Source organism: Onychomys torridus, chromosome 8, assembly GCF_903995425.1.
Source record: "Onychomys torridus chromosome 8, mOncTor1.1, whole genome shotgun sequence".
NCBI classification, from domain to species: domain Eukaryota; kingdom Metazoa; phylum Chordata; class Mammalia; order Rodentia; family Cricetidae; genus Onychomys; species Onychomys torridus.
Window position 1 is genome coordinate 87,709,127 of NC_050450.1, and position 20,371 is coordinate 87,729,497.

The 20,371-nt window shown below is 42.7% G+C and overlaps 2 protein-coding genes across 2 annotated transcripts; both read right to left on the reverse strand.

Annotated features, from left to right (window-relative positions):
- Positions 1 to 5,175: 5,175 nt before the first annotated feature.
- Positions 5,176 to 5,634, reverse strand: LOC118588239 (keratin-associated protein 4-12-like). The gene has a single exon (XM_036194451.1). It carries the CDS (start codon positions 5,632 to 5,634, stop codon positions 5,176 to 5,178), a length of 459 nt encoding a protein of 152 aa, XP_036050344.1.
- Positions 5,635 to 11,104: 5,470 nt separating this feature from the next.
- On the reverse strand, positions 11,105 to 18,813 carry LOC118588236 (keratin-associated protein 4-3-like). Its single transcript, XM_036194445.1, is given in 2 exon segments — positions 11,105 to 11,553; positions 18,261 to 18,813. Coding segments are annotated over 2 exon segments (1,002 nt in total).
- Positions 18,814 to 20,371: the final 1,558 nt, after the last annotated feature.

The following is a 20,371-nucleotide window of genomic DNA, read 5'->3' on the forward strand; positions in this document are numbered from 1 at the left end:
TGTGGGACCAGGATCTGTCCTTAGTGCATGAGCTGGCTGTTTGGAACCTTGGGCTTACACAGGGACACTTTGCTCAGCCTGGAAGGAGGGGACTGGACCTGCCTGTACTGAATCTACCAGGTTGAATTGAATCCCCAGGGGAGTCTTGGCCCTGGAGGAGATGGGAATGGAGGGGAGGGACTGGGGGAAAGGTGGGGGTAGGGGCGGGAGCGGGGAGGACAGGGGAACCCATGGCTGATGTGTAAAATTAAAACACAAATATAATAAAGAAGGAGAAAAACAAAACAAAACAAAACAACTCATGTGAATCATCTGTTCCTGATACTCTTTTAGTAATTATGGGTTCCAGATATTTTGCTTGGATAACAATGGCATAGTAGGTTTTGCTCTTTGTCCTATAGACTCTAAAGTGTGCTATGTTAAAAAGGAAATCCTGACACAAATTGAAAGTGTAGAAGACCAGGATCCAAATCAAGAATTAAACATTTCATACATTTTTCAATGACAATGGACCTCACAGAGGCCATCACTGTTAGTGAGTGTTGGCCATGCTCCAGACCTCCTATTCATAATTTGTGTGTATTGTAGTGAGTCTACTTTTCAAAGAGCCCCCAAGGCATGTGGTCACTACAGCTCATGCAGAAATGAGTTAAAGTTGTTAGAGACTTCAGTAGTCCACAAAGCAGAAATATTATTAACTCCCATACCTTTTATTGTCCTGTTTCATCTCCTTAGAATGTACCTTCTTCAGCTTCTTTCCAGAAAGTTCTTTTACTTCAAGCCAATTGGCAGCCCCACCCTCCTTCCTCTCAAGTGTTTTCTTTGGCATTATTTTATTAGTTTGCGGAAATTTCCCCTGCTCCTTTTGCTTGTCTTTGTACTGGGAAGAGCCCTGCTTGAGCCCAAATGACCACAGTCTGAATGTGTTCAATTGTCTCATCCCAGACTGTAAACTCCCGAAGTAAGTATTTAGAACTACATATTACCATGTCATCATGTTGGGTGCGATGGATAATCCTCACAGTCAACGTGATGGGCTTTAGACTCTCCATGGAAACTCACATCTGAGTGTATCAAAGAGAGTGTTTCCAGAAAACTTAGACAGAGCAAGGAAGACCCACCCTGAATGTTGACGACACACCCCTTAGGCTGTGATCCCATGCAGAATAAAGGGAGGAAAGGGAGCAGAGAACAAGCTTTCATCTCTCTCTGCTTCCTGACTACAGATTCAGTGTGACCAGCTACTTCACACCCTCACTGCAGGTCTAATGGACCATATTCCCCCGAGTGTAAGCAAAGTAAACCCTTCTTCCTTAGGCTGCATTTACCAGGGATTTGATCATGAAAAAAAGGAGTATACTTAGAATTCACTACACATCCCATGCTTGCTTCTCATAGTCCTAAAAATTACTTTAAAAATTTAATTGTTTTAATATACATAAATTATTTTGGGTTCCAAAATAATTTTTACAAAATGAGGCATATCCAAGGAAGTGTTGCTTTTTTGTCTTTCTTCTCTGCATGCAATCTCTCTCTCCTCTATGAGTAGAACTTGCTTTTGATTGACACATGTTCTGTGTACATATTTGTGAAGCACAGTGCAATTTCTTGGCTCATGTGCATATTGGATAATGATTAACTTGGATTGATGAGTATATCAACCAACTTAAATGTTTATCATTTTTAAAACTGAAGGTTGTCTTCACATTGCTGTTTTAATACAAGTTCATACTTACTGTCAGTTTTGTTAGATAGCTGTTCTCATACTATGCACACTTACTTACAGTTTGCTTTGGTTCACTCACTGCACCACAGTAATGGTGTATTACTATGTATTCTATAGTAGTGGCTTCAGATATTTCTCATTGCATTTCAGCCATCCAATATTTGATTTTGTGGATGTAATATAGATCATCCGGCTAGTATTTTACTGAGAAATATTTGGTCTATTGCACATTTTGTTATAAAAATGATACTCTGCTGTAGATGTAACCATCTTGTTAAATAAACACAGAGCCAATTGCAGAGTTAAAAGCCAAGAGGTCAGAGCAATAGCTGAGAGCTGAAAACCTTACCCTTCACTGCTGTTCTGTCTTTCCTCTCCGTCAGAGACCTACTTCCTGTGTCCTGTCTTTTATACAGACTTTCTGTTCTGCCTTCTCATTGGTTGTAAACCCAGCCACCTGACCTCCTCGTCACTGCCTGTCTGTATAGACCTTCAGGTCTTCTATGGTTGGTATTGAGATTAAAGGCATGTGTCACCATGCTGGCTGTATCCTTGAACACACAGAGATCCTGCCTAGCTCTGCCTCTCAAGTGCTGGGATTAAAGGTGTGCACCACCACCACCCAGCTTCTGCTATGGCTTGCTCTGACCCCAAGGCAAGTTATTTATTTATTTATTTATTTATTTATTTATTTATTCATTCATTCATTTATTCATTTATTATTATTTTTTTTGGTTTTTCAAGACAGGGTTTCTCTGTGTAGCCTTGTGCCTTTTCCAGGAACTCACTTGGTAGCCTAGGTTGGCCTCAAACTCACAGAGATCCACCTGCCTCTGCCTCCCAAGTGCTGGGATTAAAGGTGTGCACTACCACCACCCAGCACAACTTTATTAATATACAAATAAAATCACATTTCAGTACAAATAAAATATCACTCTACTCTGCATTTGAAAGCAAGTTTTTGGGGAGGGAGGGTTTAATTTGTTTTGGTTTGGACATCGCTGCCGAGAATAAGCTCTGCCTTACAGATTGGTTACTTCCTGTGGGCTCTATCTTTAGTTGTACAGTATATTGAGTTTCGTTCTGATTCTTGCTTCTCCTAGAGCAGGGCTTTTCAACCTTCCTAACACTGCAACCCTTTAATACAGTTCCTCATGTTGAGGTGACCCCAAACCATAACATTATTTCATTGCTCCTTCGTAACTGTAATTTTGCTACTGTTACGAATCATAATGTAAATATTTGTGTTTTCCGATTGTGTTAGTTTGAGATCCACTGTCCTAGAGCTTCTGAGTTGAGGTTTGCTCTCTCTTTATATCACCATCATAATAATAATGGATCTCACTTTGTCTCGTGCAATGTCTTTTGGGTTCGATTCAGATCATTTAGTTTTTATCCTAAGCAAATAGCTGAGGTGTATTTCCATTTTGTCCCTCATCCATGGGTCTGCACTTCTGGCCTCCTCTCCAAGCTACAAGATATCAGACACTCTCCAGAATGGAAAGATAGGATATATCATTAATAAAAATAGCCTTTTGAGGGAATATTTCCCATTTTTCATCTAAAGGGGACCTCTAAAACTCAGTTTCATCCCTATGAATAAAATTACCAGAAAAAAATACTATGTACAAACTGAAGAGGACAAGGGTTTTGCTTTTTATTTGTTTTGTTATTATTTCATTTCGTTTTCTGTACATGGGTGTTCTGTCAGCACTTATGTCTATGTACCACGTGTGCACCTGGTGCCCACGGAGACCAGAAGAAGGTGCTGGATTCCTTGCAATTGGATTTACAGTCCGCTGTAGAGCCACCATGTTGGTGCTGGGAATCTAACTCAGGTTCTCTGGAAGAACAGCCGATGCTCTTAACCATTGAGACATCTCTCCATCTCCTGGAAAAAAAACTGAATGGGAACAAACACATCAGATACTTTATTGGGAAACTCCATCATGGTGTAGACTCTTAAGTGCAGAGCCTTGTGCATGTCGGCTCCCACTATTGCCTCAGCACTTACAATGGGGGTTGTGTTGGATGCATTCAGTACATGATCTTTGAATGAGTATGTGAAGAGTCTGGAGTCTGAGAGGGTCAATGGCAGCAGACTCGATTTTCAGCAGGCCCATATGTCAAAAGAACATGGGAACAATGACCAGGAGCTCTGTGGGGCTTTTCTGATGCAGACATGCAGCCTGCAGTTGACCGTAGTTTACAACAGACCACATTTTGCTCGTCTATTTTCCCTACTGGATCTATCCTCTCCTCTAAGATATGGTTCCGTCCTCTGGATATTTCAGGATTTGAAAACTTTCTATCAAGAGGAAAGGTGAGTCATGGGTAAAGTCCTGCTCTATTTCAAGTAAATTTTAATCTGATATTGGAATATGTCTGCTATATTATTTTCCAGTTAATATATGAGTTTAGCATATTACTGAGTTTCATCTTGGCATCTTTATACATAGGTGTCAATGTGCTTGTGCTCATATGGAAGCCCTGCTCTGCATGGAGGCAGAGGCAAAACAGGCTTGTGGCATCTGGATCCCAAAGACGCAAGCTTTCTGGTGTGAAGAGGGAAGCATGCACTGTGTTGTTCATGCTCTTACATTCATTAAGTCCTGCAAGCATCGCTACTTCTCATGGCTTTTCTCTTTCCCCAAAATTGACTCATAGTACTAAATAGTTTGTCCTTGAAATAGTAAGACATCTGGGGAAAAGTTGGCTAGTGACCAAGGGAACCTGGAAAGCAAGAACATTTTCTTCTGTGCTCTGTAGGTGAAATACACTTGTGTTCTCCCCCCGAACCCCCCCCTCTCTCTCTCTCTCTGTGTGTGTGTGTGTGTGTGTGTGTGTGTGTGTGTGTGTGTGTGTGTTTGGGTAGGCCAGAGGTCATTCAGCCGAGTCTGTCCATCTTAGGTTTTGAAACAGAATCTCTCCCTGGGACCTAGGGTTCACCAGTTGGGCTAACCTGGCTAGCCCAGCAGCACACGGAACTCCCTTGCTCTGCCTCTGCAGCACTGAGTTTATGAGCATGTATCCCCACATCTGGCTTTTTACACAGGTTTTGGTGATAGAATTTAGGTCCTCATGCTTGTGCAGCAAGTACTTTACTGACAGATCCATCCTCCAACCCACCCCCCCCAGACACACTTGTTTAAGAAGAGTAGACGCCATCTTAGAAGAGCAACAGTCATACTGAATTTTTATTGCAGAGAATTGGGAAGTTTCCTATAGAGAGGGTGTGAAGAGAAGTGTTTTTCTGGTTGTTTGTTGGCTCCATAAAATTTGTTTCCAGGTGAAATCCAGATTCCAGGCATCATCCACACGGTCTGGCTCCTCACTGGACTCATGAGGCTGAATTTCACGGTAACAATCCACTCCACATATTTCAAGTTAAATTACATACGCAAAAGATCTGAATCTATAGGGAGGAAAGTGGATCTATGGCAAGGGTCTCAGCAGCAAGGGGTGGCGCAGCACATGGGGCGGGGGCAGGTGGAGATCACACAGGTGGGGCGGTAGCAAGTGCTGTGGCAGCAGACCTGACCACAGACTGGGCGCAGGCAGCAGCAGGGGCGGCAGCAGGGCTGGCAACAGCTGGACACACAGCAGCTGGGGCGGCAGCAGGGGCGGCAGCAGCTGGAGCCACAGCAGCTAGAACCACCACAGGAGGGTTGGCAACAGCTGGAGATGCAGCAGCTGGGGCGGCAGCAGCTGGGGCGACAGCAGCTGGGCTGACAGCACACAGACTGGCAGCACTGGGGTCTGCAGCAGCTGGACACACAGCAGCTGGGGCGACAACAGGGGCGGCAGCAGCTGGACACACAGCAGCTGGGGCGGCAGCAGGTGGGCTGGCAGCAGCCTTGGCCACAGCCCTCCTCAGAGCAGACAGAGCCACAGCAGGAGCTGACCATGGTGTCAGAGGTGGAGGTTCTGATTAGTAAGGGAGTGAGTAATGTAGTGAATCTGAACATCCCCTTGCTGAATGCCCCCTTTTATATTCTGCTAGGGGTGCTGTGACCACAGCCTGGAATATTTCCAAGTTGTTTTTCTTTTCCCTGAAGGAATGTGCATCATTAAGTCAGATCATTGGTTTTCCCTTTTAAATACTTGAAGATGAAGAAACACACAATTTCCTTTTCCTTCTGCATTGAGATAGCCTAATCTGACTTTTGTTGCAGAATTGCCTTCCCTGTTTGTGCACCCTGCTTCTTGGGTGGGTCCATCCTATGGGTTTGGTCACTGGTGATGCCTGTGGTTTGTGTATCACTCATGATGCTATTTAAGCCAATGTGTCTCATGATGCTCACATCTCTTTTGATGTCAAAAGGGAAGTAAATGTTAGTAGGTAAATGGGGCACATGGTGGGGAGGGTCTTATCATTGTGAGATAGCTCCTTGTGAGCTATGAGGAAGAGAATCTTGTCTGTGAGTCAAGGATAATCATTAGATGCTGTCCAGACCACCTCAAGGTATGCAGTCGAAGTGATACTTCCTTCACCCGGTTTCAAGCTGTCATGAATGACTCACTGTTTTAATATGAAAAGGCCTTTGGTGCCACCTTGAAGGCACTCTCACTGTCCCAGTATGGGACAACTTGAACACCAAAACAAATAATGACAGCAATAGATTTCAACACACCAAGTAAAATAAAATAATCGGTCTATACTAAGACCAAGGAGAGAAATAGAAGAAGGTGAGAAACTCTCCACAACAGTGGAATGATGATTAGTTAAATGGGAAAGGAGTAGGGAGTTAGAGTCTCTATATCTATCATAATAAAACTTGGTCAGGAAAATCTCAAAAATTCTAAAATGATTGGATAAAAGTTTCACTAGGAATGTGATGTTTGCATATTTCAAAGTATTTCTCTATCAGTTATTTATCAATTTTAAAATGGAAACATACTAACTTGTTGTTGAAAGAACTCTTAATCTGGGGATTAGTATTGGTGTTAGGGTTGTAAAGATGGTTCATGCTTGCTCTGCTGGCATGAGAACCTGAGTTCAACTCCCAGAAAGTATTCCAAGCATAGTGGCATGTACTTGTCACCTCAGCACTGGGGAGGCAGACACAGGTGGAACCCTGGCACTTGCTGGTCAGTCAGTCTAATGAATGGTCTTGTCTCAAAATCAAAATGATAGACAGTGCCTGAGGCACAATATCCAAGGTCATTTTCTGGTCTCCACAAACATGAGTATATATTTGCATCTGCACACACATGGATGAACACACATGTGTGCATGCACAGATGCTCTCATGTTCACACACACATGATAAATGCAGTCACACATTGAAAAGACACCTCATTTATTATTCCTCTCAAAGGCATAATCTGACTGTAGCTTTAAGGAAACTTAAGATAAACAAAGGCTGAAGAATTCTGCACATAATGACTGGCTCACCCTCTTTAGTACTGTCAGAATTTTCTAACATAGTGACAGGCTGAGGAAGTGTTTCAGATTTAAGAAATCAAAGAGATGCAGTATCTAAGTGTAATGTATAGCTGTGAATATTCCTCTACAGGAAGGTGTTGACAGCATTTGGACATGGAGTGGACATTAGACAATAGATAATAGTATTGTATAATATATGATTTAATTTTGTATCTGTATTGTGGTTATATATAAGTGTCCCTAAATTTAGGATATGTGTGTGTGTGTGTGTGTGTGTGTGTGTGTGTGTGTATGTATGTATCTGTGTGTTATATGTCTGACTACATTCATTAGTCTTTGTTCCTTCCTTCATTCCTTCATTTCTTCTCTCCCTCTTTTCATCTATCCATCCATTCCTGTTCTCATCCATTCATCCACCTGTCCATTCATCCACCTACCTACCTGTCTCCTAATGTGTCTGTCTAGACAGTCATCAAGTGTGGCAAAATGATGAATCTCAGTGAAAGCAGCATGCAATGAGGAACTCTTTGCATTGTCGTTATGATTGTTCAATAAGCCCGATGCTTTTCAAAAATAACAGTTTAAAAGTATAAAAGGAACTGAAGCAAAATTTCTATTGAATGTCTATTTGGTCAAGATGGAAATAAAGAAAGAAATTAAAGACTTCCTAGAATTCAATGAAAATGATTGTGCAGCATACCCAAACTTGTGAGATACAATGAAAGCGACATTAAGAGGAACAATCATAGCACTGCATGCCTACATAAAAAGTTGAGTGGTCTCATACTAGCAACTTAAAAGCTCACCTGAAAGCTCTAGAACAAAAGGAATCAAGCACACACAAGAGGAGTAGACAGCAGGAAATAAGGGCTGAAATCAATAAAATGGAAACAAAAAGATCAATACAAAGAACCAATGCAATGAAGAGTTGGTTCTTTGAGAAAAACAACAAGATAGACAAACCCTTTATTCAAGCTAACTAAAACACAGGAAGAGAGAGAATATCCAGATTAGCAAAATCAGAAACAAAAGGGGGACATAATAACAGACACCAAGGGAATCCAAAGAATCATTAGATCATAGTTTAAAGATCTATACTCCACAAAATTGGAAAAATCTAAAAGAAATGAATAATTTTCCCAATAGATACCACTTGTCAAAGTTAAATCAAATCAGATAAATAATTTAAATGACCTATAACACTTAAAGAAATAAAATCAGTTATTAAAAGTCTCCCCATTCCACCCACCAAAAAAGCCCAGGGCCAGACAGATAGTTTTAGTGCAGAATTCTACCAGACTTCCTAAGGAGAGTTAATGCTAATACTCCCTCAAATTGTTCCACAAAACAGAAGGAACATTGCCAAATTCATTTTATGGGGCCATAGTCACCCTAATATCCAAACCACACAAAGATTCAACAAAGATAGAGAATTACAGACCAATTTCCCTTATGAACATAGATAAAAAAATACTCAACAAAATACTTGCAAATCGAATCTAAGAATACATCAAAAAGATCATCCACTGTGATCAAGTAGGCTTCATCCCAGAGATGCAGGGATGGTACAACATATGAAAATTTGTCAATGTAATCCACCATATAAACAAACTGAAAGAAAGACACATGGTCATCTCATTAGATGCTGAAAAAGCCTTCGATAAAATCCAACACCCCTTCATGATAAATGTCTTGGAGAGACTGGGGATATAATAAAGGCAATATACAGCAAGCCGATTGCCAACATCAAATTAAATGGAGAGGAATTCAAAGCAATTTCAACTAAAATCAGGAACAAGACAAGGTTGTCCACTCTCTTTATATCTAGCCAATATAGTACTCAAAATATAGTATAGTATTCAATATAGTACTCCAGCTAGAGGAATAAGACAACTTAAGGAGATTAAGGGGATACAAATTAGAAAAGAAGAAGTCAACATATATATGCAGATGATATGATATACATAAGTGATCCCAAATCTTCTACCAGGGAACTTCTACAGCTGATAATCACCTTCAGCAATATGGCTTGATACAAGATTAACTAAAAAAAAAAAAAAAAAATCAGTGTCCCTCCTATATACAAATGACAAACAGACTGAGAAAGAATTCAAGGAAACAGTATCCTTCACAATAGCCACAACCCTGATCAAAGAAGTGAAAGACCTGTGTGAAAAAAACTTCAAGTCTTTGAAGAAAGAAACTGAAGAAGATATCAGAAGAGGGAACGATCTCCCATGCTCAGGGATCGGTAGATTTTTACTCTAATAAAAATGGCCATCCCACCAAAAGCAATCTACAGGCTCAACCTCCATCAAAATTCCAACACAATTCTTTACAAACCTTGAAAGGGCAATACTCAGTTTCTATGGAAAAACAAAAAGTCCAGGATAGCCATACACTGGCATTGTGAAAAAGGATTTTCCTCCATGTGTTCTTAACACTTCACTCATTTTGAAGTCCATGCAGATATTCAAAGAGATGATAGACTTCAAAGTGTTCTAGTGGATGACTACGAAAAGCTGGCTGTATTTGTATACTTGGTAAAGAACCACTTAAAGAATTCTTTCACTTTTTAATTCTTCTTTTTATTTTCTTTTTCCATATATAATTTAATTTTTTATGTTCATTGGTATTTGGCCTGCATGTATGTCTGAGTGAAGGTGTTGGATCCTCTGGAACTGGAGTTATAGACAGGCGTGAGCTTCCATGTGGGTTGCTGGGCATTGAACCCGGGTCCTCTGGAAGAGTAGCCAGAGCTCTTAACAGCTGAGCCATCTCTCCAGCCCCACTTGGTTTATTTTTTATTCTTTGACACTTTCATCCTTGTGAAGCGGGTTTTAGTCTTTCTCATTTTCGGTCACCCAGTCTCATCCCCTCCTCAGACCCAAAGCTCCTGACTAGCCCCTCTTTCTTCTTTCATGCCTTTGTCCATGGGTGTGACTGCTAAGTGTAAGCAGGCCTGGCCAAGTGGGCAGGGATAGGTTATTTCTTGTAACGGGCAACTTATCAGCAGTTAGGCTTCTGAAGAAGGTAGGCATCTCTCAGCCCTCATTAGCAAAGCCGCTTTTTGCAGTAGACATGGGCAGTTAAATGCAGACTCGCAACCATCCAAGTAGAGATTAAGAGACTGGGGAGAACTCAGGCCTAATCTGGACATTTTATCACACATGCATGTGCGTGTACACACACACACACACACACACACACACACACACACACACGTACATGTACACCCACACATTTGCACACACTGCTCAGGAAAGATCATGCAAAAGAGACCGCAAAAGCCAGTGTCTTCTGGACATGCCAGGTCGATGCACTCATGAACTCGCTGCACAATCAACCATGGTTACTTCCTTTCTTCCAATTTTTGACTCATCGCGTTGGATATTTTCTGAAGTTGTGAGAGCAGGGTCAGGAAATGTTGGTGTAATTGTGCTTTGAATATAATTTCCTTAATTAAAGTCAATCACTATATATACAGCAACAGACACAGGAAAATTGTATTTCTATTCCAATGAAATGCATTTTATTTAGAAGTAGCAGCAGTAAAGTACAGAGATGTCACAGTTAGCGTGAAAACAGGATGGCAGCGTGAGACTTTCAGCTCCATAATCTGACTCTACAGGCGCTGAAGGTATTTCCACTTTGGATAGAGAAGACCTGTACTCTGATGAATTTCTTTTTAAAATACAATATTTTATATTAATTATTTTAGAATTTCATAATGCACACAATGTATATTGCTCGCATTAACACCTCCACTCCTCCCTTAACTTCTTCAGGAGCCACCCCCACCCCCTCTATATTAACTTCTTAACCTCCAGTTTCATATTATGGCCTGAGACAAGGTAGAAGTCAACAGAGGCAGCTTTCCTGAGTCTGGGATATGGGAATGGCCTCTCTCAAGACAACTATGAGGTCCACAAGGTCTGTTTTCATAACAAAGGAGGTGGGGAAATGGATGTGCTCTGGAAAGGAAGGTCTCAGCAGCAAGGGGTGGCGCAGCACATGGGGCGGGGGCAGGTGGAGATCACACAGGTGGGGCGGTAGCAAGTGCTGTGGCAGCAGACCTGACCACAGACTGGGCGCAGGCAGCAGCAGGGGCGGCAGCAGGGGCGGCAGCAGGGCTGGCAGCAGGGGCGGCAGCAGGGGCGGCAGCAGGGCTGGCAGCAGGGCTGGCAGCAGGGGCGGCAGCAGGGGCGGCAGCAGCTGGAGCCACAGCAGCTAGAACTACCGCAGGAGGGCTGGCAACAGCTGGACACACAGCAGCTGGGGCGGCAGCAGGGACGGCAGCAGGTGGGCTGGCAGCACACAGACTGACAGCAGCTGGGTCTGCAGCAGCTGGACACACAGCAGCTGGGTCTGCAGCAGCTGGACACACAGCAGATAGGTCTGCAGCAGGTGGTCTGGCAGCAGCTGGGTCTGCAGCAGCCTTGGCCACAGCCCTCCTCAGAGCAGACAGAGCCACAGCAGGAGCTGACCATGGTGTCAGAGGTGGAGGTTCTGGGTGGGTTTACAAGTGAGTGAGTTTCAGGGTTTGGATCCTCCTTGCTGCAGGTCCCCTTTTTATACTCAGCTAAGTTGTTTCTGTAATTATGCAAACACTATTTCCTTGTTTTTGTTTACACGATACAAATGCAAATTAATAGGCTGTAGTTTTTCCAGTAAAAACTTCCAATCTGTGGGAAATAATTACCTCACTTTTCTCATGTTTCCTAGTGTTCCCCCATGAATCACCTCTTGCATTTCTCCCACGGTTGCCATATTACATGACCTCAGTCCCTGCTTGTCATGTGACATGACAGACTCATTGTCTGCTTCAGTTCTCATGCCGACATGATTTCCGAGGGGTTCCTCATGGAGCTGGAATTCACAGTAGATAAATGCTGGCTTCTGTCAGGTGCACCACTGGAATGAAAATAGGAAGTAAGATCCCCTCTTTCAACTGTGAGAATGCAGGATGCTTGCTCATGATCCATGTGTACATTCTAGGTGCTTGTTGAGCTAGTGAAATGCTAGGACATTCTAAGATGTGTTCAGTCTCAGCACCCTGATGCACCATGAAATGGTTAAGCAGGACTCAGAATTTTAAGGCCCTGAAGAGTTATCTAGGACTGAGATCTGTCTTCAGAGTTGACCTGCAGGCTGAGCTAGACTAATACACCCAATAGTTTTAAATGCATTTTTTTTTCTGGAATATTAAGGTATCTCATTGTTATACTTTATTAACATTTTACCAAAATATTTTCATGTATTCTAGAAGTTTTGTAATCTGTTTAATTTTAGAGGCATTAAAATGAATATAAGACCTATTCTCAATTTTACATGTGCTTACACAGAAATTACATTCATAGAGTTTACATCAGACACCAGAATTCCAGAGAAATTCTGTCTTCAACTGTGATAAGAGAAACTTCTCAATAGTGGGTGACATTTATTGCAGTGACTTAAAATCCCAAACAGGACATCTCTATCACCACACCCGAGGCTCAGGGGACATCCTGGAAGAGCAGGTGGAGAGAATGTAAAAGCTGGAAGAAGGGATGGGGCACTGGAAATCATTGTCTCCTCACATGATATAGCCCTTGCACTCACAAACTCACAGTGTGTGTGTGATTACCTGCACATGACTCATACAATCCACCACAGATGGAAGAGGGGCTCATGAGGCCTCACCCCTCCCTAAGGAGTCATTCAGTTAAAGGCTTCTGGAGGAGGTGGAGTCATTTAGTGGTATAACCATTGGTAAGTTTTCCATGCTCCAGAAAATGACTCTCACACTCATGCTCATGCAAGCAATCTTACTTAAGCTCAGTGGGTCACAAAAACAGATAAAGAATGTAGGAGGGAGCCTAAGGAAGAAAGATAAGACAGTTCAAGAGGAGTAGGTAGGTATATGACACAATAACAGGAAGTGAACATATAATCAAAATATATCATATGTATGTATAAAAGTATCAAATAATAAATAAAAATTAGTGGTGTTCAAAATAAAGCTTCAGTTAAAACAGTCAAGACAATCTCCCTCAGACATGCCCAAAGGCCAAACTGACCTAGATAATCCCTCATAGAGACTGTCTTCCTAGATGATTCTAAAATGTATAAAGTTGACAATTAAAACTAGCCATTACAGCCACCTTCGAAAATAGTAACTTCTTTTATGTATTCTGGATTTGATTTTTCAATCCCCTAATGATTTTCATGGACCAGTGCAGCAGGAATTAATTTATTGAATTAATTTGCTTGTAATGGTTCTCAAATCCAGTCTGTCATTACGGCAATATGCTAGTGAACTCAAATGTGCATGGGATAAAATAATAAGCATAGTGAGGTTCTTGCCCCGAGAATGTGACTGGCCCCTGGCCAGACTCTGACTCAGCAGCTTCTCTAGGTTTAAGATTCTTGTAAAGTCTTGCACATTAGGGCCAGTGAAGTGTCTGTAGGAGCCACATTGTTTATTCATGGAGAACTGTCCGTTATCCCTCAGGAGCTGTCTTCCTCACGTTCTGACCGTGCTGTGGATATCGCTCTGTGTAAATAAAGTTCTGATTGGCCAGTGGCCAGGCAGGAAGTATAGGCGGGACAAGAGAGTAGAGAATTCTGGGAAGTAGAAGACTGGAGAGAGACACCGCCAGCCGCCGCCATGAAAAGCAACATGTAAAGACACTGGTAAGCCACAAGCCATGTGGCAAAGTATAGATAAACAGAAATGGGTTAATTTAAGATAAAAAAGGTAGATAACAAGCAGCCTGCCACGGCCATACAGTCTGTAAACAATATAAGTTTCTGTGTGCTTTCTTGGTTGGGTCTGAGCAACTGTGGGACTGGCGGGTAAGAGAGATTTGTCCTGACTGGGCCAGGCAGGAAAACTCTAACTACATGACAGCACTGGCTGAAAAGGATTTGTAGAGGAGTAAAACTCCCTCTTCAGCCATTGATCAGAACATCTTTTGTTGCCCCTGTGATTTGTTGTAACTTGCTATTTATTTTCCAGATGGACTTGAAGAACCTCAAATATATAAATATCTAAATGTTTATATATCTAGGACGGCAAATTAAAATGAGAGTTAAGGATAGTTACTGCTTTATTCACTACACATTGAGGCAAAGCGGCTGCAGCCTATAGCAACAATAAGCGAGCTCAGCAGGTTGTATTTATGTATTTACACACTGCTACACATGTGACAATAATAACCAAAGCAAAAGAGGCCACCGTTTTGAGAAAGAGTGGGGAGGGCATGGAAGGATTTGGAGGGAGGAGACATGGGTGGGAGGGAGGGAGGAAAGGGAAGGGGGAAATAATGGAATTACATTTTAACTAAAGGTTAAATTTTTTAAAAATGGAAAAAAAAGACTCAGTTCCACTTGTTGTTTGTAAATATGATATCACCGATTGTATAATGGACAGAAACTTTAATATATTTTTATTGACTAACACTTTATGTTTTGGTGATAAGAAAAAGAAAACTGAGATGTTCAAGAAATGTCCAACCTCGGTTATCCTAAGAAAGATCAAGACTGTGGAGAGAGTTCATTATGAGAGAATAGAGTGACAAAGGAAATTCAGAGACCTCAGAAGCATGGTCATCTGATGAAGGCACTAGAACTGTGAGCCTCTGCTGATGAACATTTTTAATTTTCATGAGGAAATTGCCATACTGCTCATACACTTCCAGAGATTTGGGGTTAATAGGCACATGCTGGATTCCAAGTAAGAGTCATATATTTAGAGAGGAAGGAAAAAAAGAAGGAAGGATTCAAGGAAGGATGCTCACAATTTATACAGCCAATAATAGAACATAATGGAACACAAAATATAGCCTGGTGACATATAGATAGCTTCATGACCTTGAATTCACTGCAATCCTTAAAGGACCCTGGAAATACAGACCAATGCTTCATTTTAAATTATACAGGACAATCCATGGGTGATACATATTTTCCTGATATTTATCAAAGAGAATGATATGCTAATAAGTTATTTTTAGCCTTAGGTAGTATTTCAATAACAAAAAATACACATATGAAGAGCCTGTATTATATGCCAGACGCTGTGATAAGCATATGACATGGATTAGGTCTTTAAATTTGAAAGGTATAATGCATCATCTGTATTTTACAGAGACAGTCTGAGATCTGAAGATGTCAAGAGCCTCCTCTGTGTCACACTGCAAATCCCCTGAGCTGTCCTGACTCCATCCTAGGAGGCAAGAATAAAGCACTCCTAAGAATGCTCTTCTACATTGGTGGTGAGAAAAGTGACCTTGGATGAAGTGACAGATGAACACATGTGCAAACATACACATGCACACACATGAGATAAAATATTAAACTCATTAGGAGATTTTAGTAAGATGGGAAATAGCTCTCAGTTGAGATTCCATGGAAACATCGCTCTATGAGATCATCACAATTAGCCAGCACTCACAATGCAGATATGTCCTGTCTAAAAATAGATATGCTCAGCTTGGGTTAAAATGTCATAGGTATTTACTCTTTCTATTTCCCGTAGGAACTGAATTCAGCTCTTAATGTTTCATCAAAGAGGACAGCAGCCGAGAATCTGTTTTTCCAGTCACTGAGTAGCTATAATACATTTTATGTGACTGGTGAGAACATCCATGGTGTGACAAGTATTCCAAACAGTGATCTGCAGCAATGAGAGGCGCAGGCCACAGAGTGGTGGCTGGTGCAGATGGTAAAGGTTGAGCGACGGTATGTGGTACAGCAGAAGAGTTGGCCATATATATGCTGAGCACATCCGCAGGCACATCTGCTGGAGCCTTAGCAACTGGAACCACCACAGGTGGATTGACAGCAGTTAGAGATGTAGCTGGCCAGGCAGCAGCTCCCTTGGCAGCAGCCTTGGCCCTGCAATGAGCAGACAGAGCCACAGTAGGAGTTGACCGGTGTCAGAGGCTGGGACCCAGGAGGGTTCTCAAGAAGGTTCTGGAGTTTAGACAGCTCCTCTACCACAGCCTCTTACACACTGTGTGAATATGCTTTCCTTGTTTGTATTTCCTGTCTAGATGAGTAATTGTCAGTTTGAATAGCATTCACCCACGTAATGACTTAATTTGTGAGAAACAACATTTTCTTGTCCAGTTGTAATAAATTCTGCTGATCTGGTCTCCTCCTGACTCACATTTCATTCTGATTGCTTCTGGAGTGTGCTGCTCTCATCTCCCTCTCAGAAGGCTCTCATGTGAGTCTCTGTGTTTGAGACTACAGCCCTTTCCCTCTGTCTGTATCTTCTACCACAATGATAGCTGTGTAGACATACTTCTTATTATGTATTTTTTTCACTAACCAATGGGAATGATGCCCATTGTTGTGGTATTTTGTGGGGCAAAGGGAAAAGGTCTTGATAGTTCAGGTCATTTTTGAGTAATGAGGATACTAAAGTATGCATGTGTCATGTTAATGACATCTGTGCCACTGGAGTAGATTTTGCCAGATGTTGAAGATTTGGCATCATTTCCATGTTTTTAAATACTGGCAAGCAAATTATCTATGTAGTTAATGCTATGGAAATGTCCTGCTCTCTCTCTCTCTCTCTCTCTCTCTCTCTCTCTCTCTCTCTCTCTCTGTGTGTCAAATATTACTTTTTGATGTTTTGTTTTTATTTCAAATATGTTTTCATACAATACATTTTGAACATATTCTTTCCCCTCCCCTAAGATTTCCCTGATGCTTCCCACCTCCCTAAAGACCCAATTTCATTCTTTCTCTCTTTCCCCTCACCCAGCATGTGCAAAGAATACAAGAAAGATGCCTTGTCCACATTGCTAATGTGAGACACAAGGCAAATCGCGTTCTGCTTTCTGGGTAACTGTCCTCAGTGGATGGACGTGCAGTCAGTAGGAGGTATGAGCTCTATATGCACCTCCCTGACACTGTGGAGGTCTAAGGTAGTAACACTGGGCAACAGAACAAAGGTTGAGACACCTTGTCTGCAGGAGAGGCATTCCTATTCTCGAGCCTGCTGGTGATCAGAAAGATGGGCTTCACTGATATCAGATTTGGACTTAGCAGTTTCTAAGAGTCTGACTTGCTTCTGTGACTGTCTACCAGAGAGTGTTCAGGATAATTTCCTTACTAGACTTTTCTCTTGGCAAAAATCCCTGGGTCCAGTTGTACTTTTAGCGAATCCCACATAGTTCACAAACCATGAGGTGGCTCCCCTCTAAACACAGTCTCCTCTAGAGTGTTACTGGCATGAACACTACTCTCTAGGGCTCAGATACAGCATGGGGACAAAATGGACAAATAAATAAAGATTAATAGATAAAATAATGGTGCAAAACTTGTAAAGGAAGAGAAAAATGTGACAAGATTTGCAGTTAAGTGGCCACACCATTCATGGTGACCACTCATGTTATGCGAAAATGTGCAAAGGGCCAGCAACACTGAGACTAGGGAGACAGGGCTCTGAGATGAGGGAGTCACTTGAGAAATGATCCAGGATGGGAAGGAAGCCAGCGCAGAGCACATAGGAGCAGGACACTAGCATATGGGGCTGGCTTCCATTCCCACCCGGGAACACGGGGCTGAGACGTACTCAGTGAGGGAGTGCCAATGGGAGCATGAGCTTCCTACCTCCCTTCTTCCACTTGCTCTGGATCTCAGGCTTCAACTCTCCCTCTGGGCTTCTCCCCCAGACAGAGAAGCTCCAGTAGAGAGAACCACATGGCTGCTCCAAGAAAACACCTTCCTGAGTTACAGCAGGCACACAGAGGAAACAGAGGACGCAGGTAAATTAATCTTACTATGGGCTTTTTGTTATTTTGAGTGGGGCTAAAAAAAAAAAAAAAGCTGAGAGCTAAGAGCAATGAAGGAGAAATAAGGAGATACAACGCATTTACATTTGGATATCTAAAATTCAGATTTATTTAATATATAGAAATACTTCTATTATAGACATAGAACAGAAAATAAACATCAGAGTAGGAGTAACATACTAGATTACAGAGAAAATCCAAATTTGTTTTTATTTGAGAGAGGGGGGCTGGCTAGGGAAGAGCGAGTGAGTGCATTTTGAGGCTTAAATCAAGTTCAAAGAGAGGCTTTGATTGGTCTCTTGGGATTCAGCTCACAGGGGTCCACATCAGGAATCCTGGGTGGTGAAGAACAGGAGACTGGGTGAGAGCACTCAGCAGCAAGAACTGCTAGAGCATGCTGGGCGGCAGCAGCTGGAGATGCAGCACTGGGGTCTGCAGCAGCTGGACACACAACAGCTGGGGCGGCAGCAGGTGGTCTGGCAACAGCTGGAGATGCAGCACTGAGGCCTGCAGCAGCTGGACACACAGCAGCTGGGGCGGCAGCAGGAAGGTCTGCAGCAGCTAGAAATGCAGCAGCTGGGGCGGCAGCAGGTGGTCTGGCAACAGCTGGGGCGGCAGCAGCTGGAGATGCAGCAAGATGGTCTGCAGCAGCTGGGGCGGCAGCAGGTTGGCTGGCAACACACAGACTGACAGCAGCTGGGCCTGCAGCAACTGGACACACAGCAGCTGGGGCGGCAGCAGCTGGAGATGCAGCAAGAGGGCCTGCAGCAGCTGGACACACAGCAGCTGGGGCGGCAACAGGGGCGGCAGCAGCTGGACACACAGCAGCTGGGTCTGCAGCAGCTGGGCTGGCAGCAGCCTTGGCCACAGCCCTCCTCAGAGCAGACAGAGCCACAGCAGGAGTTGACCATGGTGTCAGAGGTGGAGGTTCTGGGTGAGTTCAAAAGGAGGTGGATTGGAAGGTTTGGAAGTGGGAGTCTCCCTGCCCACACCCCCTTTTATACCCCGCTGAGGGGCTGCTGTCCTCACATGCAGCATTCTTTCCCTGTTATTGTTTAGGTTAATAAACAGGCGATTATCAAATTAGCCAAGTTTCTTTTCCTGGTTACATTTTTCAGGTGAATGGAAAACATGATTTCCTTCCTGTTGTATTAGGACTCATTGTCAGTTCTTGCTGAACCATCTCCTAAGTGGCTTTTTTTGTTTTAATTTCTTCTAAGAGAGCTGTGACCTGTCATTCTATGTCCTGGTCCCACGTGTCTCATTGTCATTTTTGTGGTGCCTCCTCCACTTCCTGTAAGTAGTCACATTCTTACTTTCTTATAAGACCCAGAAGACACAGGTGCTTTTGACCGATGGCTCATGCATAATAGGTCAGGTGAGCACAGAAAGCCAAGTAGCTGGAGAACAGGGATGTACTGGGACCAGGCTCTGTCCTTATTGCCTCTTGTTAATGGGGGATGTTGTTGCAGGCCTGAGCTTGCTAAGGGTGATGGCAGTGGTAAGTGTGTAGAGAACCACAGTCCAGGTGGCATCACTTAACTGGAAGAATGTACGTCGATATAATGAATTCTGAACAATAAGTTAGAAATGGCAACTGAGGTAGAGTGGTATAGTATGTAACTCAGAGGGACCAATGGTTATCAATAGAAACATTTCTGTCCTTCACAACAGAGTGAATGTAGACAAAACTGGTATGGCCGTGATATCAGAGTCCAGGTCTCTGTAGCTATAGCATGCTTGTACATATGTATATGTGTAAGGTATTAATAGCATTGGATAACCAATTGGTGTGCTCTTCCCTGGGAAAGGCAACTTCCCCCACTTTCAGCATTCCTATGTTTCCCATAGTCCTTTGTGTAGGGTTGAGGCCTTGTGGATTTTTTCTTGCCCCCTTAAACATGTCTATTATCATTGTCTTTGTTTAGCTTGTGTTTGGTAGTTATGTTAGCAAGACCTGAAAACATACATCCAAGTAACATGATACAGACTGAGTAGGTTAGGTTGTACTTATGTATATGTGTGTGTATATATACACATATACAACATACATGTAACAAGAATGAAAAAAGAGGCCATGAATTTGAAAAAGAGAAAGGAGTGATACAGGAGATGGTTTAGAGGGCGGAAAGGTAGAGGGACATTCTGTAATAATATTAGAATCTCAAAAGAGAAATAATTTTAAATCAGAACAGGATCTTAATGGTAAATGAGCAAGGGGAAGAGATGAGTTGTTGCGATGACAAGTGTTTATCATTCCTCCAGCATCCGGCCCTGGTGTGGTACTTAGAGCGGTGACACATCAGCTGTAAAATGGGCCGGTTCCCCCAGTTAAAAGCCCTCAGCTGGTGTACACCGTAATGGCTCCTCCGCTCCTTTATTCCACGCATCTCCAGGGGATGATACATGTGCATGTGGAGGCTACTAGAGAGTAGATGGGTGCTCACACACACAACTTGGTATGAGAAT